The sequence below is a fragment of the Lissotriton vulgaris genome, chromosome 3_1 (assembly GCF_964263255.1).
Source record: "Lissotriton vulgaris chromosome 3_1, aLisVul1.2, whole genome shotgun sequence".
Taxonomy (NCBI): Eukaryota; Metazoa; Chordata; class Amphibia; order Caudata; family Salamandridae; genus Lissotriton; species Lissotriton vulgaris.
Window position 1 is genome coordinate 1,958,666,983 of NC_141689.1, and position 23,998 is coordinate 1,958,690,980.

General features: G+C 46.7%; 1 protein-coding gene across 1 annotated transcript in view; it reads left to right on the forward strand.

Moving 5' to 3' along the window:
• Window positions 1-7,866: 7,866 nt before the first annotated feature.
• The window catches only part of SAP30 (Sin3A associated protein 30), a 228,222-nt gene continuing 212,090 nt past the window's right edge, over window positions 7,867-23,998 (forward strand). The window contains exon 1 of the mRNA XM_086962437.1: window positions 7,867-8,315. Coding sequence (XP_086818563.1) covers window positions 8,091-8,315 — 225 coding nt within the window. The 5' untranslated portion in view covers window positions 7,867-8,090. The remainder of the gene's footprint in view (window positions 8,316-23,998) is intronic.

Below are 23,998 nucleotides of genomic sequence, written 5' to 3' on the forward strand. Positions count from 1 at the left end.
CCACATAAGGTATCCATGCCGACTTTGTTTAGTTTGAAAAAAAATTCATGCAACCCATTGTCATATACAATGCCAATAACTCAAACTTTAATGCTGCGAGACCAATTGCATTGCAAATGCTTGTTCTTATTTTCATTTCAACAATTAGTTTCTTTAGGAGAGCCTTGAGAAAGCTATACTAATAACCCCTTACTGAATTCAGAACTCCGTCTACTTTCCATTAATGTCGAGATTTCCGGTTCCACACCAGTTTCCACCGCACACTGTAAGGAGGTTGAAACCACAAAAATCAGGAAGAAGCACTGGCAAAGCAATGCATCAAGCCCGCGAGAGTGCTATTCATTTTGTCAACGTCTTTTAGCCTTGTTGTACAACAGTATAGCTTCTGTGCAGCATGGCTGAGAGTAAAAAAAACTCAGGCAGTGCTGGCTGCATCCTAGTGAATTTTTCCGGTCGAGCCGAGCGCAGCACGCATGCGCTGCTCTATGGGAGGCGTCTTGTAAGCACTCTAAACTTCTGGGTGGGTCTGACTCCTTCCACAAATTGGATTGGCCTTTGCGCGTGTCTTTCAATAATGAAAGCACGCAAATGGCCAAAGGCGGGGGCATGTCCCACCTCCTTTCTAATATGTTACTCCCACAGCTTTTTGCTCTAGGGAGCGAGCAGCGGCGCGCAGGGTGGCAGCTACATTCGTCGTCATGGATCAGGTTCCTAACTAAGCACAGCGCAGTCGCTTTCACGTTAGCGGCCGTGCTGGTCTGTTTTCCTTTGGTTTGTGTATCTTGCTTGCTATAAAACTGCCAGGTGACGGCGCGCACAGGGCCTTCCTCCGTCCATCGTAAGATCCCAAGTGCTTCACTTGAGAGAGGGTCCAGTGTTTGCAGAACCCACACTGCGCGGCCAACAGCAGAGCTTCAAACCTCTCTCCCACAGCCTGCACTAATTAACCAAAATCTGATTATGTGAAGCCACCCAGGGGAGAAAGAAAACACATAGGCTGCACTTTTCACTTAGAATACATTTCACTCATGTATGGCGTTTCCTAAAAATGATCGCAGATACAATTGCGCGTATTTACTGAAAGACCACTGAAATTAGTGCAAATGAAACGGAGTTTGCGAACTAATTAAGAAGCATGTGTTTGGCGTCTTGAATACACTAGAACACATAAAGGGAGCAGCGTCAAAGCCCTGGATGGCGCTAATTTGGGCCACTTAGAGCCTTGCATCTAAATTATCATGCAGACGTGTAAAACCCCTTTAAATGGACGTGACGCTTTCAGAAGGGGTGCGATGGCCGTGCGCTTCAGCTGGTCTGCTCTGTCCGAACGGCCCGGGAACATCACATTTCAGACAAACTTCATTCACCCACAACTGCGGTCCTTGCGCTGGGCAGGAATGACAAATAGCTCTCGTCACATTTCAGGGGTGTTTTTCGAAAAAGAAGAGGTATTCTTGTAATCAGTTCCTCAAAAGGGGTATCTCCATCTTGCTTTTAAGAATTTCACAGTGAACTTGAGTTTCAAAACACTCAAAATTGTTTCTTGGAACCCTGTTCAAATTTCGAAAATCCGTTTATAAAACACGAAGACCTATAACCCAAACAGACAGTGCAGCGCATTTTATCTGGAATGCAACTGTAGCTCTCACCGCAGCCAGTAACACGTGTGTTCGTAAGTATACCAAACAACAGGCATTCATTCACTCCATCCAGACGTTCAGTGCTCTGACTGAATATGCACTAATTTCCCGTTGCGCTTTGCACAAAGCAAGACTACGCCGAGCTGATAGACACAGTTTCACCTTGCACAACTAATGCCTTACTAATGTGGCACCCCAGCTGACAAACTGTGCTACTTTGGGGGAGAACTTCTAGACAGTTACATAACCTTCACTTTACACTTTTACAAACAGGCGGGAAAAATAAATGTTTTGAAAGGAAGGAGAATAGTAAAAGTTCTTTATTCCGTTCACATGCCTGAATAGTTCTTTATCACCCTAGAAAATAGGTGCAGGCGGATTTCATGTACCTGGTGCAAGAGAGGAAGGTTTATGCGTGGGCCACTCGTGAACAATATGTGTAGGCATACCTGTGTGGCTGTGTGTGAATACGGCTCCACTAGACGGTATCTTCAAGCACCTTCATGCAGTGAGCATCACGACATGCGTGTGCGCCTGTGGCGCACTGGACATGTCTGCACGCACCTTCATGCAAATTACACAATGAACACACAGAACTTTGCTTCAGCCTAAAGTTGCGTACATTGCTATTTGCACCATCTCAGTCCCTTAGCCTTCTAAAGTTGATATATTGAAAACACCACACATTTTACTAAAACATTACGTTCTTTGTATTGTTTTCATCCACACTTACAAGATCTCCAATCGTTGGATGCATCAAATTCTCTCTTTTCTTCTTAAGCACTGGTTGGGTCACAAAGCTTAAAAACAAGCCAAAAGCTCTGGCTAAGCGATTTTAAGGCAAGACATATTGGCTATGCCAATGCTTGTTTTAATTGTTGGCAGGAGGGGTGGCAGGCAGGGCAGGCATGGGGCAACACCAACAATAGAGGGTGGCAGGGAAATAAGTGCTATGATGCAGTCAGCACTGGCTGTACAGTGCTTTTCTTTGTTTATTGTCGGGTGTAAGGTAACAGTCGGAGCAGGTGAATGGCAACACAGAGGGAGGAAAGCAGGTGGGAGGAAAACACAAACAGCAGAGGGTGGGAAGAAATGGCTGGGAGCAAGCACACGGACAAGGGGTGGTCGGAAGTACGGGCAAGAGCAAGCAACAATGGAAGAAGGGGCGGGAGGAACACAGAGGGGAGAGAAGTACACAAGGGTGCCAGCCGCAAAAAACAAACTCTGGTAGAGTGCTTGAACACAAAGACAAAAGTTGTGCCTACAAAACATGAGCAGCGGAAGGACACAAGTAATGCATCTATGCTCCAGAGAGGAACAAACACACAAAGAGGAATGAAGCCTACGGTCACTAAGAAGCAGGCAAATTAGAGTGATTATTAAGCCAACCAATGGTAAGAAATAGGCGCCCTCTAAACTCACTGTTAAAAGACAAAGGGGCAGATTTATGAGGCCGTTGCGCCTCTTTGCGCCGCAATTGCGTCACTTTATTTGACGCAACTGCGGCGCAAACAATGTGCCCTATTTACAACGTGACGCATCTAGGAGATGCGTCACGTTGTAAAGCACTGCGCCATAAGGAGGCGTTCCTGCGCAGGGGGGTAAGGAGGCGTTCCTGCGCAGGGGGGGGCGTTCCTGCGCAGGAACGCCTCCTGAAAGTGGCTGAGTGAAATCCATGAGATTTCACTCAGTCACTTTCAGGGCAATGCTGTGTCAAAACCCTGCGTCTGCTTGAAGCAGGCGTAGGTCTTGACGCAGCATTGTGCACATGGTGTACCCCCGAACCTTGCTGGAGCTGCGTCGCGCTTGCGACGCAACTCCAGCAATGCGCCACATTTCCGACACAGATGCGTCACGCATCTGTGCCGTTTTTGCACCATGGTGCGCCACATTATAAATGCGGCGCAGCATGGGTGGCGGAGCTGTGGCGCATGTTAACTGGCGCATCCCTGGGGATGCGCCAGTTAACATAAATCGGCCCCAAAAGGTTTTTGAAGACGCAACATATGTCTTTTATGACAGAAGTCTCAACGCAAATAGGATGTTAATAAAGTGTTATTAACAAAACCACTAAAAAGCCCACTCGCAGTTGCTGGCAAAACAAGCAGTTGTTTTGTTCCCAACAACTCATCCACCTCGAAGTTCCATGACATCACATAAATACCTTAAGAACATTCTAACATATTACACCATAGTGCTAGCAAGTTTTAATAACTTAAAAAATGGTGCTTGCAAACTTGTCACGGGGTGCATTGCATTAAAAAGAACTAAGAACAAACTACATACATACTTACACATATACAACAATACCCTATCTAGGAGAGACCATAAATGGACTACCTCCTAAACAAGCATTGGAAATGCAATAGGTCTCGCATTAGAAAAGTTGTAGCTATTGGTCTTGTAAATGAAAAATATTTTATTTATTTGTTGGTTTTTAAAATAGCTAAATTGATAGCTTTGTCATTTACAATGCCAATAGTTATAACTTTCGCGAATGTGACACCTATATCATTTGGAATGCAACATGTTTTGTATCTACGTGACTTACATGGCAGCTCTGGTCGTTAGGCCACATCTCTAGAGAGCAGGAGAGTGCAGCAGGGGAGAGAAGCACAGCAATGCAATAGTTCTCGCATTAGGAAAGTTTGAGCTATTGGTATTGAAAAGGACACTTTTTTATTTATGTGCTTGTTTTGAAAATAGCGAAATTAATAGCTTTGTTATTTACAATGCCAATAGTTTTATCTTTCGCAAATGTGACACCTATTGTAACACAATATGTGTTGTAGCACTGAGTGGGGTGAGGGGTGTGAGGGTGTGAGGGTGAGGAGGTGTGAGGGTGAGTGGGTGTGTGAGTGTGTGAGGGTGAGTGAGGGGGTGTGAGGTTGAGGGTGTGTGAGGGTGTGAGGCTGAGTGAGGGTGAGAGGGTTGTGAGGGGGGTGAGGGTGTGAGGGTGAGTGAGGGTGTGTGAGGATGAGGGGGTGAGGATGAGTGAGGGTGTGAGGATGAGGGTGTGTGAGTGTGGGTGAGGGTGTGAGGGTTGGTGAGAGTGAGGGTTTGTGAGGGTGAGAGGATGTGAGGGTGTGTGATGGTGAGGAAGTGTGAGTGTGAGGGTGACTGAGGGTGTGTGAGGGTGAGGGGTGAGGGTAAGGGTGTGTGAGGGTGAGTGGGTCCTATGGGTCCTATGTGTGATCCTATGAATATATTGCATTTCATCAAGCCTTCTTTTTCAATTAATCACGAAACCACCTTCAAATACATGAGTTTAGGACGTACGGTAAAACCCTCTTCTGTTTCTTGCAACAGATTATAATGGTGCTCCATCTATAGTAAGAATCTAGCCCACATATAGTATACACATGACAACTGACATGCTTATTTGTTCACTGGTGGCATTTTCGTCATGACAGGGAGCAGTAACATTTCTTACTCCGTGTTTAAAAAGTGAGACTTTTAATAAACGCCCCTCAATCCAGTGAGATCATCTAAAGCACTAAAGAGAAAAGGTTTTGCGCGATAAATAACTACAGATATCTAAACATCAGAGCTTACTATGGTCTCCAGAGATTCTACTAGCTGCATGCCTCCCTCCTTTTCTCTTTCCCTCGACACCCTTAAAGCCACTACCTGAGCGCTGGACCGCGAGGCTGAGAAGCAACAGCTGAGCCACATGCCCGCCAGACATTGGCGCCATTTCCTCACAGAACCGTTGACAGCTATCGACACAACATGCGAAAATCCCACCTCAAGATGGATCACATTGCGCGTGACCTCACGAGCCCGCCCACTTCTGTGACAGTCAGAATGCGCGTGCGCCTCGACGCGTGGGGAAGTTCAGAGGGAGTCTCAAGCGACGTAAGTTGAGCCGTAGGGCGTTTCATTCCGCTTAGGGGTTATCTTTCTTAGTGGGTTACTGCTGCACGATTTAGCGTTTAAAAACGTTTTCTTTTACGGCGTGAAAGACGATAGAATAGTATGCCAACACAAGTTTCTTGAACAGAGCCATTCGGAAGGGAAGGGTAACTCGGATAACTCGTTGTTTACTGCCTTTGCTACAGTGGGTTGTTTATGTAGAGATTGTTCTCTGAAACGAATTTGGAGTTTCCACATTTCAGCTCTGCGTACAGCTTGCAATAGTTTTCATTTGATTAAGGCCGCTGCGTTTTTTTATTTTAATCTAGCATGAAACTGCCAGTCACAGCTTTCACTTCCACCAATTCAGGTATGCTGGGTTTGTACTATGCCCTCCAGGGTTCACACCCAAGAGACTTCTCCAATCAGACCTTGTGTAAGAGCGATTCTGTTGTGCAGCAGTGCAGGTGCTTCGTATTTCCCAGGAGCGGTGAGCCCTGAAGGAGAAAATATATGAACACCAGCTGCCGGAAACAAGCAGTGCCGTAAAATATATTTTTTAAAACAGTACCTTGTTCATAGAGGTGAAGAGTCCTCTGGTCAGTGACTCCGGGGAAAAGGGAGGGGGCGGAGCGGGTAAAAAAAAAAAAAACAAGACGGAGGGAAGGCAGATTCGAAATGCGACACGGCAGGCAGGGGAGGGGGCGGAGCGGGGGTGTGGGAGGAGTGCGCCTGAGGGAAAAAAATGCAAGGCAGGCGGCTGGGGGCATGTGCACGCGCTTTTAAGCTCAATGCGCATGCGCATTGAGCTTGAATTTCACGGGTACTGCAAGGAATCGCCACGATTCCTTGCAAGTTGGTTAAAGACTGTTTAAGCCCCCATAGTCTCGCAAGCTCGATGCGCATGCGCATCGACAGGCGAGACCTAAAAAAGCAAACACTGCAGTAAAAATTATATATATATTTTATAAAACCTTTCCTCTTCCTGAAATCTGAGAAGATAGCACAGCAAACCTTTCGTTGATGCATTTTCTGAAAAAAAAATATGCTTTCTTGCACAGTACTTTAATATATATATATATATATATATATATATATATATATATATATATATATATATATATATATATATATATATACCCTCTCCCCCCCAAACAAAATACATTTTGGTTATTTTTTCCAGTTCCCACAAGGAGAATTCTAGAGCGACACCGCTGAGAGAGTGGACGTTGTTACACTTAAAGTCAGTAAAGAAGCGCAGAATGTACTTCATACATGAGAGATTATGTATCCTTAAGGCTACATCTAGCAGGGGAACCGGGCTCCATCCTCGGCATCGGCTCGGCATCCTGTGATTCTGGGCAAAACCACTCAATCTACCCACGCCTACCAAAAAATGAATGTATCCTTGTGTAAAGTAACTGGTGCTCGTGTAAGGCACTCCAATACCTTCGACTATAAATCTACAAAATACATACATAAATCACAAGTTCTGCGCAGGCCGAAACACATGCGCAGTTAAAATTGCTTGGGTACCTTCGCTTCAGCCTGCTCACACTGTGTGTGCGGCCATTTTGATGAGGTAGCTTTGCTGAAATGGGAATCGCGCTAGACTCCCACCTGCACTACATGTGCCACAGCTGGTTAATAGAATGGTGTCACAGCTGGTTAGTATACGGATGAGCTCAGTGACATGCCGAATGGCTACACCCTGTTATTTACTCTTGGTGTTCGTCCACGAGAGCGATGGATTGAAGGCTGTAGATCAGAGCCCGCTGCTAAGGTTCATACAATCATAACTGAAGAATCGTGTTATCAAAACGAATATGCGCCGTTCAATTTCATTTTTAGATCTGTTGGTCGAGCACCCCCCCTGACAGCTTCCATTGACACTTTTTTTACTTTAGATTAAACAGACGGCGAGTCGCACTCTCGCCTCCTTTCTAACATGGCTGGTCTCCGCCGGCTCGAAACCACAAAATAACAACGCCAGGTTATGGTATACGTTTAACGGCCATCATGCAGTGGTAAATGTTGAACCCTGGACAGCGCTATCTCAAAGATATCTAAAACTATATTGCATAAAGGCATAGAATTGGTATACCTTTACAGAAGACGTAAAAAATATGACAACATGTAGCAATGAATCATTTTTTCCTACTTTAACTGGAACGTTTATAGGGGTCAATATTGTCTTTTGTAAAAGAAACTGAATAAAAACGTACTTGCGGGTTTTCCGAAAAGCGCTTAATCCTTCAATTTCCGTCTACTGTCTTCGGCCACAAACAGCACTTTGAAGCAAGTAATGTTGGAACTGTTAGTCCCTCTTCAGTGTCTATGTCTGGCTGGCCCGCTGCTTCCTGGTTCTCACGCTGCATTTCTATGGACACCAGTGTCTCTGTAGACGCAGTGACGTTGCTCCGAACTGAATTGTAAGCAATCTTCTCGAAAACAGAACTGCAGTGCAGCGAGAGAAGGCTGCTACGCTGCAGAACCGTTGTGCAGGCTGGCATCCCAGTCACCGCTTTCGTATGCGACTGAGTTCTGTGCTCAGCTCAGTTTGCAGATGCGCATCGGGCCGAATCAAGTTGAAATATGAATGGATTTCCTGCTTCCTTGGCTGAGGATGGCAGCGACGAGACGGAGGTGCTTGCTGCGGGTCCCGAACTACCCGCCCCTGGTCCCGGAGCGGGGCAGATTTGTTGTCTGCGGGAGGAGGGAGGAGAACGCTGCTGTCGTGTTGCAGGGAACGCAAGTTTTAGCAAGAGGATCCAGAAGAGCATGGCACAGAAGAAGGTCAAGATAGAGCTGGACAAGAGCGTGAGTGCACAGATTTACACTGCAGCTAATTGCGCAAAATCAGAGCGCTGCCACCAGACACTGACAGTGAACGTACTGGTTGTCTCGCAGTCGCCCAACACACTTCACAAGTACTACCAATGTCCACTGCAGTCTAGCCTCCTTCTTCTAAAGCCCATCTCACAAACGGTACTCTGACTACCCCAGCAACACCAACAGCGTCACTTCCATTTCTAATTCTGCAACCAAAAAGTGTTGTTCATCATACACTCTGTGCCCAAGTAACTAATACTTCCCGACTTACATACAAATGCTGGCAAACTGCATTGGTTTCTATCCCAAAGCCACCAAGTGTCGTTAACCGCACCAGCCTGTTCACAGTGCCTTTCATCCAGTTACTGACAATTTACAAGTGCCCAAGTCAGAACCAACATCTATTACCCTACCTAAAATACAAGCCTACATCTGCTAACGCTCAACCCTAAACACGCCACAACTATCAAATACTTGCCCAGCCCACAACCAACAGTATTGGGGTGACAGCAATTACAACAATCTTTGTTCCCCATCCGACAGCTGACGATCGTGCAGCAAGTAGCAAGTACTGCCCTATCGAAATCCGCCGTCAGTTCTTCAGACAAGAGTTGACCAACCTGCAAACGGCAAGTGCTGCACAACTTAAAACCATTACGTAAACACACTGCCCAAACCAAGAATATCCTACAAAACAAGCATTGGGTAACCTTCAGTCAATGCACAAACCGTAAATAGCTATTTGCCATGCTATTTGTTCTACCCAAACTCGGCACACCTCTCTGCCTGTCACTCAGTGCCTATTCCAAATGTATACTGATTAACCCACCCACTCACTACCAAGAACTGCCTAGCCCAGGGGCCAACATGGGCTGGTCGGTCACCACAGGCCTCAGAGGTTTATTTATTCGTGTGCAATAACCCTTTTATACCTTGAAATGTTTAAAAGGAAGGTGCTTCTGCCTTAAAATGTCAGCAATTCACATTATACGTTAACTCTTTTTCTCTCTGCCCTCACTCGAGGAATTTAAATTGGCCCACCCAGGCGCAGGAACAGACCCACTTTTGCATTGGCAAGTTCTAACCCAACAAGGGGGAATGGATCAATCTATCAACCCTGTGAATGTTTTAGGATACAGACAACCAAACATTACCCCTTTTTGCTCAAAAATGTACATTCTAACAGTCTATATTACAATTAACACCCAGCTAGAGCAAAGAACACTATGCCCACACAACTATACTTCTGATTTACTAGTGAAATAAAGCAAGCCACAAATTATTCAACGTGAAATTGGTATTGTACTGAACATGTATTGGTGCATATCACACTTATGGGATAGGACTCCCACACTTATGAGGAATAACTTGATTTTCATCAACAGAATTATCTCTAAAACTTTGCAGTAGTTCTTGGTAGCCCAATTACTTCATTTTGTTAGTGTGCACGCTGCGATTGGGGTTAAAAGCATTTTTTTAAACACAGGTTTCTTTATTTCAGACTTTGAATAGCAGAACAGTGTAGCCCTTTTATGCCTGAGCTCAGTGGCAGATGTATGTGTTTAGTTGTTTATATTGATTCGCTTAATTTTTTACGTATCAATGTTCGTAAGTGTTATAGTTTTGTTTTACATTTTACAAGGCGCCACATAAGGAGATGGTGAGCTCTTTCTGCCCAGGGCAGTAACAACCATCGCCTTATGCTGGAACCATATCAGGGAAACTAGTTAATTGTATGTGATACAAATATAAATACTTCAAAATAGCTATGTTTTCCTCACACGTTTTTTTCAAGTTGTGGGTCCTCTGTTAAAGGTTTTTAAAAAAAGCCCCACTCTTGTAGTAAAAAACTTCTGTACTTCTTTGCATTAATATTAGCAAAATACTCCTACTTTTTCCATATTGTTCTATACAAATCGTTTCCCGTCCTTTTGAAAGCATTGAGGAGTTCCATAGTCTTAATTCAGTGCCAGCGTAGAGTTGATTTAAACAGTTATTTCTGGCATTAGTCACCTCTTACGATAAAACCCACAATGCTTTAGCTTTTGTAGAATGTTGGCACGATCTGTTGTGAATAAAATAATTCGAAAACCACAGTTTTAAAACAGTATCTAGAGTCTAACAAACTCTCATTGAACCCTCTGTGCTTATTTTAGTGAATGTGTGTTCTCAGCTGTGCTCTGAGTATAGGGCACCCAGTGGCCAGCTCACTTCGGCACTTAAATTTTGAGCAGCCCCAAAGATCAAGACCCTGTGTTCTCTGCTCAGTTGTAAAGTATACGAAAAAGTGATGGATGGAATGCTTGAATTAATCTCAGCCACTGGTAAACTCGAGAAACATCCTCAGCCGTCATTATTTTGTACACCATGCCACCTCACTTTGGCCTAAGCCATGTGCAAATCAGCCCTGACCCTGCTCTAGTGTGAACAGTCTAGCCAGAAGTGACAGGTCCTCCCCGAACACAAGCAACCTAGTATAATGCAGACTGTTACTGGAACCAAGCTAAACCTGGCTGATGGGCCCTAACTATGGTGAAACCGGTCCTGGGTTTATTGTGTTCTGGTTCAGGAGGACTTGCCCTGGCAGTTCTGACTGGACTGTGCCCATTGGAGCTGAGTCAAAACTGATTTACATAAGGCTGCATCCAAACTGAGGTGGCATGGTGTGCAAAATAGCAATGGACTGGGATGCACCCTGAGTAATTATCGGTGTTTGATAATTCAAGCATTTCATCCATCATTCTTTTATGTACATTACATTTCCTTCTTGTTGGCAACTTTACTGTATTAAAACAAGGGTCACCAATGATGCTTTTGCCTCACAAAGCATCTCTTTCCTAGGATCTCAGACCATTGTAATATTATTCTGCTTATTCATCACCCATGTGTTCCCATGAGAAAACCTTGTAAATAATGCATTCTTGATAACATTAAGAGCTACATCTCTGATAGGCCCGATCCATTGTGGAGCAAGCTGAATTTCATGCAGTTTCTTCAAAGTTTTCACCTTTCCATCCTGGAACTTCAAATAGTTTCACCTAGACTATCATCCCATGAAAGCAGTGCAACCTGGCGAGATGTTCCAGCTTTGTCTCTGGTTCATTTTGTTACTTCCACAATAGCTATTTCGAAACCTAAGCATTTACGACCTATAAAATATCTGCATTATTAATACAGATTCATTAGTTGTAATTATCTGCTACTTAAAACGTAAGGTAGCTTTGCATCCATTCCTCCATAGATGCATGATGTTAGAAATTGGGTTACTGGTTGACTGGGGTGAAGCCCTGGTCAAGCAGCAACCACAATCCTAGTCAGGGTAAGGTACAGGCAAACCGCAAATGAACCTGTGCTCACCCTCTGGTAGCTTGGAACAGAGTAGTCAGGCTTAACCTAGAGGCAATGCCTAAAGTATCTGTGCAACACTTCAAACAGTAAATCAGTGAAAACCACACAAAAGGATCCCACACCAGGTTAAAAGAATAGAGCTTAGTTTAAAAATGATAATAATAAAAAAAAAACACCAAGACCAAAATGACAAAAATCCAATGAGTAGAACCGAAGTTATTGAATTTTATAGTTTCTATGGTGAGAAATGGTGCCAAAAAGCACAAAGCTCGCTAGGTAATATTTAGTCATCCCAGACTGGGATAAAGTCACAAGTTCAGGCAGACCGTAATGGATCGTGGGCCTGCTACAGCGGCCAAGTTAGGCCCACTGAACAGAGTGCTGTAAAATCCTGGTTCCGGAGTGTTGCGTGAATCCACTTCCATGATGTGTCAAGCAGCCGAGGCAATGCGTCAGTCTTGGTGCGTTGAGGATTCTGTTGATAGGGCTTGTGATGTGAAGTCCGATGTCAGCTATGCGTTAATACTGATGAGTGGTGAAGCTGCAATGCATGCGGAGTTTCATCGTTAAGGCTGCAGTTGACGAGAGATGCCAGTACGTGTTTTGTGAAAAGCATTGCGCTGTGCAGTTCCAAAGGCGATGCGTCGGACCCAAGATGCGGGTTGTGGCGGCGATGCAAGTCTTTTTCGACAGGTCCAATCAACTCAACGGTGGTGATAAGTCGGTTCTGCTCAGGGATGCCCCGCTCTGCTGAGGAGATATGTCTGTTCTTCTCTGGGTTGCATTGCTCAGCAGAGAAGATGTTGGTTCCACTAGAAAGCACCTCAGTCCCACTACTAAAGGTCGAGGACTAAGGTGGAACCACTTGACAGGATAGACTCACAGATGGCAGAGTCTAGGTGCAGGGTTTGGAAGTCTGTTCTGTCTCTGAGACTTCATATCAGGAGGCCATCTAACTATCCCTTGGAGACAGTCTGGGTTCAGGGATCAAGAGATGCAGGTACCAGTCCTTCTCACCCAGGCAAGAGGGCAGCAGGCAGTAGATCAGCAAAGCATTAGTCCAGCAGCACAGCAGTCCTTCCTGGTAGAGTATCCACAGGTTCAGAAGTGTACTAAAGTAGTGGTGTCTGAAGTCCAGTATTTATGCCCAGTGGTGCCTTTGAAGTGGAGGAGACTTCATAGTCATGCCTTGGAAGTGCACAGATGTCCTACCTTCCCTGTCCTGGCTCCATCCTAACTAATGAGGGTATGTAACCCTTTGTGTGGGGACGGGGCATAGCCTATTCAAGTGTGAGTGAGGCTGTGTCCAGCTTCTTCCTCCTATCCTGCTAGAGATGGCCCATTGAGTTGCACCTAACCTCCCATTGTGTATGGCTGTCAAGAAGGAATACACAAAGCTCAACTGCCCACTACATCAGTAGGTGACCTCAAACAGGTTGCAGACACCAATTGTTATCCTATAGAAGATATAGGCCTTTCAGTAGTGAAAAACAAATGTGAGAGTTTTTCATTACCATTACATGCAAAACGTAGAAGTACATGTCCTACTTTTTAAATACACTATACTCTGCCATCTGAGCTGTCCAGGCCTACCCTATATGTATTAAAAAAGAAGGTCTAAACCTGGCAAAAGGTTTCTTTTACCAAGTTGAAATGACTGTTTAAACTGCATACACAGGCTTTGCAATGGCAGGCCAGAGCTACTTAATTGGGTCGCACAAACAGTGCTGCAGGGCCATTAGTAGCATTTAATTTTCAGGCCCTGGGCATATGTAGTGCATTTTATTAGAGACGTATAAGTAACTTAAATATGCCAGTTGTGTATGAGCCAGTATTATCATGTTTACAGGAGAGAGCAAAAGCACTTTAGCACTGCTTAACAGCGGTAAAGTGCTTAGAGTCCTAAGGCAAACAAAGAAGATATCTGCAAAAGTAAGAGGTGGAATGCAAAAAGTTTGGGCATGACCCTGCAAAAAGGGCCATTTCCAACGCATTATTTTGCCTATATAACAAAAAAAAGTGGCCAACTCACAGGCTCCGACAAACTGGTAATCACTTGCACCTTCTTTCGCCAGCAGCGTCCATTCCACAAGCTAATAAAGCACCTTAGAAGCAATGTTCATTCTAAATCGAAATATTGTCTCACTAACTACCAAAAGCTATTGCACTGCTTTTCTCAAAGTTAGCAACTAATTCCTATTTTTAGGTCTTGCCTATTATATCCTGCAGGGATGAATCGGCGAGATTTATAGTAAGCGGTTAAAAAAGTCTATCAAACTGCGGATCTTGTACAGTTCATGTGAGCTATGCGCGTGCACAGAGCCAGCCACGAGACACACCACCATTTGTCTGTGCCTCGGCATCAGACTTCAAAGGCTGCTGCTCCCCCGCGTGCACATCGCACACCACCATTTGTCTGAGCCTTGGCATCAGACTTCAAAGGAATGATCTGCCGCTCCCCCGCCCCCCCGCCACAGCAATGCCGAGAGCTTGTTTTTTTTTGCATCCATTTCGCAGGGAAGCCGTGTTTTGTTCCGCGTTCTCTGCACCTTTCTCGTTTTTTTTTCTGGACGAAAATGAAAGCCTACCATGCTTGTTTACAGTAGCCTTGATCCTCAAATGCTGTTGCTGTGTTGCCATCTCTCTAGGGACACTCAGCTTGAGAAAACTCGACTTGCAAGCTGCAATGCTACATCCGCTATGCTTTGCCTCTAGACACATTGATCCCTCGCAGACTGTGCTGACTCTGCCCCTCCCGATTCTGAAACTGACCAACGCAGTCACCACGCAGTCTCTTCTCTCTGTCTTATGATGTCTGCCCTGCCACCATTTACTTCGGACCCTCATCCTCACACCTCCTAACCCTCGCACACCATCTCACTCTCACACACCCTCCCTCACACCCTCACCCCCACAACCCTCTCACCCTCACTCACTCACACCCCCACACACCCTCACACACCCCTCACCTCCTCACACACCTCCTCACCCCCTCACACACCTCCTCACCTTCACACACCCTCACTCACCCTCACAACCCTCTCACCCTCACTCACCCTCCCACACATCCTCACCCTCAGACCCCTTCACCCCCTCACCCACCTCCTCACCCTCATACTCTCAGACCCCCTCACTCAGACCCCCTCACTCTCAGACCCCATCACCCTCACACCCCATCCCCATCACCCTCACACCCCATCACCCTCACACCCCATCACCCTAACATCCCATCACCCTCACACCCACTCACCCTCACTCACCCTCTCACCCTCACTCACCCTCTCACCCTCACTCACCCTCTCACCCTCACTCGCCCTCTCACCCTCACACGCCCTCTCACCCTCACACGCCCTCTCACCCTCACACGCCCTCTCACCCTCACACGCCCTCACACACCTTCTCGCCCTCACACACCCTCTCGCCCTCACATCCGCTCACCCACCCTCTCACCCTCACCCACACTCTCACCCCCCACCCTCACACACACCCTCACCCTCACACCCCCTCACTCGCACCGTCACACCCCCTCACTCGCACCCTTTTACACCCTCACTCACCCTCACCCTCACACACCCTCTCACCCTCACACACCCTCTCGCCCCATCACCCTCACACCACCTCACCCCCCCTCACCCTCACACCACCTCCCCCTCACCCCATCCCACACACCCTCTCACCCTCACACACCCCTTCATCCTCACACGCCGTCACCCTCACCCTCACACCCACACCCTCAACCTCACAACCCCACACCCTCCCTCTTACCCCCCTCACCTCCACACCCTCGCACCCCTCACCCACCCCTCACTCACCCTCACCCCCTCACGTTCACACACCCTCAACCTCACACCCCCTCACCCTCACACCCCCTCACCCTCACACCCCCTCACCCCCCCTCAACCTCACACACAAACCCTTTCACACCTCCTCTCACACCCTCGCACCCCTTCACCCTCATACCCCCTCACCCTCACACACCCTCACTCACACACCCTCACTCACCATCACACCCCCTCACCCTATCACCCTCACACACCCTCACCCCCCCTCATCCTCACACCGCCTCACTCCACACCCTCACACCCCCTCACCCTCACACCCCCTCACCCTCACACCCTCATCCTCACCCCCTCACCCTAATCCACCCCCTCGCCCTCACCCCCCTCACACCCACTCACCCTCACACCCCCTCACCCTCACTCACCCTCACACACCCTCACACACACACTCACACCCCCCCACCAGCATAGCATAACAAAACATAGCTTAACATAACATAACAAAACAAAACATAGCCTAGCATAACAAAACAAAGCATAGCATAACAAAACACAACAAAACATAGCATAGCATAACAAAACAGCATAGCACAACAAAACATAGCACAACAAAACATAGCATAACAAAACACAACACAACATAGCATAACAAAACAAAGCTTAGCATAGCATAACAAAGCATACCATAACAAAGCATAGCATAACAAAACATAGCATAACAAAACATACCATAGCAAAGCATAGCATAATAAAACACAAAAAATAGCATAGCATAACAAAACATGGCATAGCATAACAAAGCATAGCATAGCAAAACACAACAAAACATAGCATAGCATAGCATAACAAAACACAACAAAACATAGCATAGCATAACACAACAAAACATAGTATAACAAAACAAAGCATAGGATAGCAAAACTAAACATAGCATAGCATAACAAAACATCATGAAATAACAAAACATAGCATAACATAACAAAACACATAGCCTAGCCTCTTGGGTGCTGCGCCTATTCCAACGGCCGACAGCACCACTACCTCAGGAGTGCTGCCGTCGGCCGTTGGACGTTCGAACCTCACCTGCGCAATGGAACGTTCAGCACTGGAGCTGGACGCTCCATAGCTGCTAAGAGGATAACAAAACATAGCAAAACACAACAAAACATAGCATAGCTTAACAAAACACAACAAAACATAGCGTAGCAAAACAAAACATAATAGCATAGTAAAACATAGCATACCAAACACAACAAAACATAGCATAGCATAACAAAGCATAGCAAAACAAAGCATAGCATAATAATACACAACAAAACATAGCATAACAAAACATAGCATAGCATAACAAAGCATAGCATAACAAAAGATAGCATAGTATAACAAAACACAGCACAGCATAGCATAAATAATCAAAGCATAGGATAGCAAAACATAGCATAGCAAAACAAAACAAAACATAGGATAGCAAAACATAGCATAGCATACATCATCATTCAGCACCACCACAGCATCACTTAGGGGCACCACAACATCACTATGCGCTACCACAGCATCACTGAACGCCACAGCATCACTCGTTAGTCATCACAACATACCTCAGCGCCACCACAGCACCAATCTGTGCAACCATTCAACAACACCCGGTTCAAATATGTTCTCTCAATGTTTCAAGCTTTATTACAAATGTAACAAAAAGAAGTTAATATTTCACTTCTGTTCTTGGATTTTCATCACAATAAAATACACTGAACATAATCTTCACAAAAGTTATTTACAAATCTTTAAGCTATTGCCATTATAAATTACAATAACTTTTATTTGAGTATTAATTATTGGAAAAAAATTAAAAGCCATTGTTATTTGTAATTTCAATACATATAAGTCACGTAAATACAACACATATTGCATTACAAATGCTGTTGGTGTCACATTTGCGAAAGTTATAACTATTGGCATTGTAAATGACTAAGATATTAATTTCGCTATTTTCAAAAACAAAACATAAATAAAAAATGTGTCATTTACAATACCAATAGCTCAAACTTTCCAAATGCGAGACCTATTGCATTGCAAATGCTTGTTTTATATGAAATGAAATGAGTAATGAAATGAAGGCCTGATTTTTAGGTCTCGCCTAAGCAGCGCGCATGCGCTGAATAGGATACCGTTAGCCGTCGTTCTGCGCTTTTTCGAAGCACATACTCGTGATTGTGGCGGCATCCACCTTGCGGGAGCGAGCAGGAGTGCGCCACAAGCACAAGTCTGTGCTTCGAAAAAGAGCAGACTGCGCGCGCACACACGCACGCACCACTCTCGGGCCAGCAAACACACGATTACTGTGACAAGCACGCATACAAGCACTGTAGTCAAATGCAAACATAACTTGTAATCTACAGAGTTGCTAATGGCGTTTTTCTTTATACATCGGGAGGCGGGGCTGCATACAAAATCAGTCATTTAAATTTACAGACACTGCATTTGAGTTCAATACCTACAAAACACGTTCACATTGATACATAGTCACGAGACAGTGACGTACAAAGACTTTCCAGAATCTGCTAAGTACCGGATGGGTCTGGATCTAAAAATCCATCCACCACTGTAGATGCACAACTGCTCAATGAAGCTCAACTCGCACGTAACTAGCAGTGCCTATTTGAATCATTTGGTATTTCCTAAGAATCGTGTTTTATTTATTTATCTCCTGCCTTTCGGCTGTTTTCAGAAAATAAAGCTCCGCAGGTAACCCCTGTGATAACACATTTTTCCTGTGATACCGGATATTACACAACAATCGTTACTCTTATACGCCAACCTTGAAAACAGCACATCTCAGCTGAGCGCTCACTTGTATCGGCACTTGTCCCTTGCAAAGAGTGCACTCTTCAAAAACACTGCGCATACTCCTCTCAAATTTCATTAGAGGGTGTGAGAAGTTGGCCTGGTATATAATGCTCACTAATTCTAGTGATCACTTTGTACCATGCCAAGCAACCCTTATGATGATGGTTGTAATTCAACCTTGTAGACCAGTTATCCTAGTGGTAACGTGGACAAAGCAGTCTTAGGCTAAACTCTGAAAGGCATGTGAAGCCAGCTGTTATACCATACACAACCCCCTTGAATACCAAATGAAAGGGACACCACACAGATATATATTGAAAATATATATTGATTTATTAACTATTAAAATCCCCTGGACTCTTTATGAGCACAGAAGCACAACCGTTAAATCACAAGACAGTTTAAAATACACAAAAGTTGCACAATATGGATGAGCCCTAGGGGCCACCTAAACCATATACTATGAAAGTGGTATAAGAGATACCAGGAGGAAAGTGAAGAGGCCTAGGGCCTTGGGAATCGCTGGAGCTATTCGAGACTGGCAATGACTAAGTCGGGAAAGGCCCACGGGACTCGGGTGCAGTGTTCAAAGTGCACGCACTTCTCAATACAAAGTCTATGGTGCGTAAAAAGCACAAAGTTAGAAAGTTAGGAACCTTCCGAGTGACCTACGGAGCTGAAACTTAAAACACAGGCCCTTGGGATGTGTACCAGTGCAGGAGCACCGGCGGAGCTGAGTTACCTCACCCACAGGAAGCGGGTGCACAGGGTCGAAGTTGTGTCGGGTTTCGTCACGCTGGTCGATGGTGCTTGGAGCTGAAGATGCTGCAGGCGGCTCGATGAGAAGAGTTCCGGTGGATCCAAGGGTGGATCTGAAGATGTGAAGACCTGAAAGCAGAGGGGACAGTGTTCAAAGTCACTAGCCAGTGACTACCGTGGAACCAGATTGGAACCAGGCGATGTCGGGTGCAAACAGGCGTTGTCGGGTAGCTTCTTTCTGCAGCCACGTGGATACCCGGGGTCGAGGACGTCCAGGAGTCGGTCACGAGCTGTCCCACGTAGGCTTCTCGCTGTTGGCGGTGTCGGCGACCTGATCGGAGCAAACAGGCCTTGGCAAATGCAAGCCACGCAGAAGTTGAAAGATGCTGTTCACTCGGACCAGCAAGGTCAGAGCGGGTGCTCCTTTTTACAGGAGCTTGGGTAGGTCTGGAGCAACCAGACCTGCTGTGTAAATCTTCGGGTTCGTCGCCAAGATGGCCGCTGGCCGCGTGGCTAGTGGCCGGGATGGCGCGTCGAGTGGCACAATGCAAAAGGGACCCACGCAGATCGTGGAGATGCTGGAGGGCTGATCTTCGGTGCAAGGGCTGCTCGGTGGTGGGGGTTCTCAATCCCCAAAGCACAACGTCGAGGATGCCTCAGAAGCTGCGCAGTCAGCTTTTCGAGTGTCTTTCAAGAGGTCCGGTCCCACGTCACTCGGTGCCTCCACGGGTCCCTTCTTCGCAGGGACTGTGGATCGGGCTCTGAGAGGTCTGGGAGTCTGGTTCTTGTCGGGCTCTGGGCTCGGTCTCCGGCGGGAGGCGGCGGCAAAGCAGACGTCAAGTTGCTGGTTGGTACCTGTGTTCACAGGGTGGCCACTCCTAGGCCACAAGGGAGATTCTCTTCAGTCTTCTGTGCAGCAGAATGTCGAAGTCCAGTCTTCTTCTTGTTTAAAGTTGATTTCGGGATGATCTGCTGTGCAATGGCACTGCTCCCCCTCTTATTCCCAAACTGGGGGTGGATCACCTACTAGGTCCCTCCTCTGGGAGGAACCAGGAAGGGGGGCGGTTACACCCCCTTTCCTTTGTCCAGCTCCGCGCCAGGACTGGGGCTGGAAGGCCCCAGAACCGGTTTGGACTGGCCTATGCACGGGGACACCTTGTGTGCCCCGGGCATGTCTGATTCTATTCAGCCCTGTCCTACCCAATACACAAAATCCTGTCTGGGGTGGTGCTCGCACCTCCCAAGGCAGGAAACCCTTTGTCCAGGCCACCATCTGCCGAGTTTCGGTCAGCAGCAGGAGGCCAGACTTGTGTCTGTGGTGGCAGCGTCCATTTTGTGAAGCTGAGGCTCTGTTTAACTTTAACCGGGGTTAAGGCTACACACATGTCGTGTCCCTCTAGAAGGGTGGAATGCTATCCCCGTCGCCAGAATTGGCGAGGGGATAGTATTCCAATTCGTATGACACCTTACTCGACATGTTTTGATAAAGCCAAACCAAAGATAGCATTTAACCGCGAGGTTTATAATGCACTTAAGAGTATATGGTATGGCAATATCCCGGAACAGCTTAGGGAGTTGTTCCCGACAGCTGCAGACAGGCTCAGCTCATGCTAGAGCACCATCTCACATATTTCCAAGCACTCTGCCTCCAGGATTGATGAGGCCTTCCATAGGAGTGGCTGATAGGAACATATGTGTCCAGTTTAGGGTTAGGCACAGACATACTGTACCTAAGTAAGAGGTGGTTACACCGACTTACCCCAGCTGAGTGATCAGCCAGTTGTGTCAAATATGGAGGCCAGGCCAGGGGTGGCACAATGCGTGCTGCAGCCCCTGGTAGGCCTTGGATACACCTATGCCCTGGGCACCTAGGGTGCACTATTACAGGGGCTCATAAGGTGAACCAGTTCCAATTCGTAATGCACCTAGAGTGCATTGGCAGTAATTTAGAGAGAGAACAGCAGGCTGTGGGTCTGATTAGCAGGCCCACAGCCACATTAAGTCAGAAACCAGTGAAGCAAAAAGCAAAAATTTGGGGTGACCATAGGATAGCAGACCCTACTCTCCTACATAACCCCCCCCCCCCCCCCCCAAACGCAGGGACATTAGACTAACCTTGACCAGTTGTGTCTTCATGTTCTAAGTGGAAGTACCTGGAGAGACCATCTGCGTTGCCATGGTCAGTCCCTGGGCGGTGCTCCACTGTAAAGTCCATCCCCTGTAGGGAAATGGACCACCTGAGTAGTTTGGGGTTTTCACCCTTCATCTGATTAAGCCATAGGAGGGGCTTATGGTCGGTCTGAATCTTGAAGTGAGTGCCAAATAAGTATGGTCTCAACTTCTTCAGGGCCCACACCACAGCAAAGGCCTCCCTCTCTATAGCTGACCAACGTTTCTCTCTGGGGGTCAGCCTTCTGCTAATGAAAGCAATGGGCTGGTCCTGGCCATCTACATTAAGCTGTGAAAGCACTGCTCCCACTCCCAACTCAGAAGCATCTGTTTGGACAATGAACTCTCTTGAGTAGTCAGGACTCTTCAGGATAGGTGCAGAGCACATGGCCTTCTTCAGGTCATCAAATGCCTTTTGACAGATTTCTGTCCACTGAACCTTTTTGGGCATCTTCTTGGATGTCAGATCATTAAGAGGGGTCACAATGGACCCATAGTTCTTAACAAACTTCCTGTAGTACCCAGTCAGGCCCAAGAAAGCTCTGACCTGAGTCTGGGTAGTTGGAGGGGACCAGTCCTTGATGGTCTGGATCTTACTCTCCAGTGGTTGAACTTGGCCTCCACCTACAAGGTGGCCCAGGTATACAACCTTACTCTGCCCTATCTGGAACTTTGTTGCCTTGATAGTGAGGCCTGCCTTCTGCAGAGCCTCAAGCACTTCCTTCAGGTGGACCAGGTGATCCTCCCAGGTGGAGCTAAAGACAGCAATATCGTCCAGATAAGCTGCACAAAAGTCATCCAACCCAGTGAGGACTTGATTCACCAACCTTTGGAAGGTGGCAGGTGCATTTTTCAAACCAAAGGGCATCACCACAAACTGATAATGCCCACTAGGGGTAGAAAATGCTGTCTTGGCTTTAGACTCCTCAGCTAACCTGATTTGCCAGTAGCCAGCTGTTAAGTCAAATGTGCTCAAATATTTGGCAGAAGCCAACTTGTCAATGAGCTCATCTGCCCTTGGAATAGGGTGTGCATCTGTCCTGGTGACAGCATTGAGTCCTCTGTAATCCACACAGAACCTCATCTCTCTCTTGCCATCTTTGGTGTGAGGTTTGGGGACCAGAACCACTGGGCTAGCCCAGGGGCTCTCTGAAGGCTCAATGACACCTAATTCCAGCATCTTTTGCACCTCAGTCTTTATACAGTCCCTGACGTGGTCAGGTTGCCTGTAAATTTTGCTCTTTACAGGAAGACTGTCACCAGTGTCCACCACATGTGTACACCAGTTAGTCTGACTGGGTGTCAATGAGAACATATGCCTGTATGCCTGTAGAACTTGTCTGCAGTCATGTTGCTGATGTTCAGTGAGGCTGCCACCTAAGGCCACACCATCAACTGAGCCATCCTCAGGGTTCTGAGTGAGCAGGTCTGGGAGAGGGTCACTCTCTTCCTCCTGTCCCTCATCTGTAGCCATGAGCAAGCCCATGTCTGCCCTGCTGACATATGCCTTCAATCTGTTCACATGGAGCACCCTGTGGGGGCTCCTGGGAGTTCCTAGGTCCACCAAGTAGGTAACCTCTCCCTTCTTTTCCAGAATTGTATGGGGTCCAGACCATTTGTCTTGGAGTGCTGCTGGGGCCACTGGCTCCAACACCCATACCTTCTGTCCAGGCTGAAATTCAACAAGGACAGCCTTTTGGTCATGCCAAGCTTTTTGTAATTCTTGGCTAGCCTCAAGGTTTTTGGATGCCTTTTCCATGTACTCTGCCATCCTGGAGCGGAGACCAAGTACATAGTCCACTATGTCCTGTTTAGGCTTTTTGAGAGGTAACTCCCATCCTTCCTTCACAAGACACAGAGGTCCTCTTACAGGGTGCCCAAACAACAATTCAAAGGGGCTGAAGCCAACCCCCTTTTGAGGGACCTCTCTGTAAGCGAACAAAAGGCAGGGCAGAAGGATGTCCCATCTTCGCCTGAGCTTTTCAGGTAATCCTTTAATCATGCCCTTTAGGGTCTTGTTAAATCTCTCAACAAGCCCATTGCATTGTGGGTGATAAGGAGTGGTGAACTTGTAGTTTACACCACATTCCTTCCACATAGCTGTCAAATATCCAGACATGAAGTTGGTACCTCTATCTGATATTACCTCCTTAGGAAACCCCACTCTGGAGAAAACTCCAAGTAAGGCCCTGGCCACAACAGGAGCTGTTGTGGTCCTAAGGGGAATTGCCTCTGGGTACCTGGTGGCATGATCCACTACCACCAGTATGAATCTGTGCCCAGATGCTGTAGGGGGATCCATTGGACCAACAATATCAATCCCCACTCTCTCAAAGGGAACCCCCACCACAGGTAGTGGTATCAGGGGGGCCTTTGTTGTTCCACCTGCTTTACCACTGGCTTGGCAGGTTTCACAGGAGCGACAAAACTCCTTGGTGTCTTCAGACATTTGAGGCCAGTGAAAGTGAGGGACAAGCCTGTCCCAAGTCTTGTTCTGGCCTAGGTGTCCTGCTAAAGGAATATCATGGGCCAAGGTGAGTAGGAAGCCCCTAAATTGCAGAGGTATAACCAACCTCCTGGTAGCACCAGGCTTGGGGTCTCTAGCCTCTGAATAAAGGAGTCCATCGTCCCAATATACTTTATGGGCACCTTGAGCATTCCCAGCAGCCTCAGCAGCAGCCTGCTGTCTGAGGGGTTCAAGAGAAGGACAGGTTAACTGAGCCTGCCCCAAGTCTGCCCTAGAAGGTCCCCCTGTCCCCAGAAACTCAA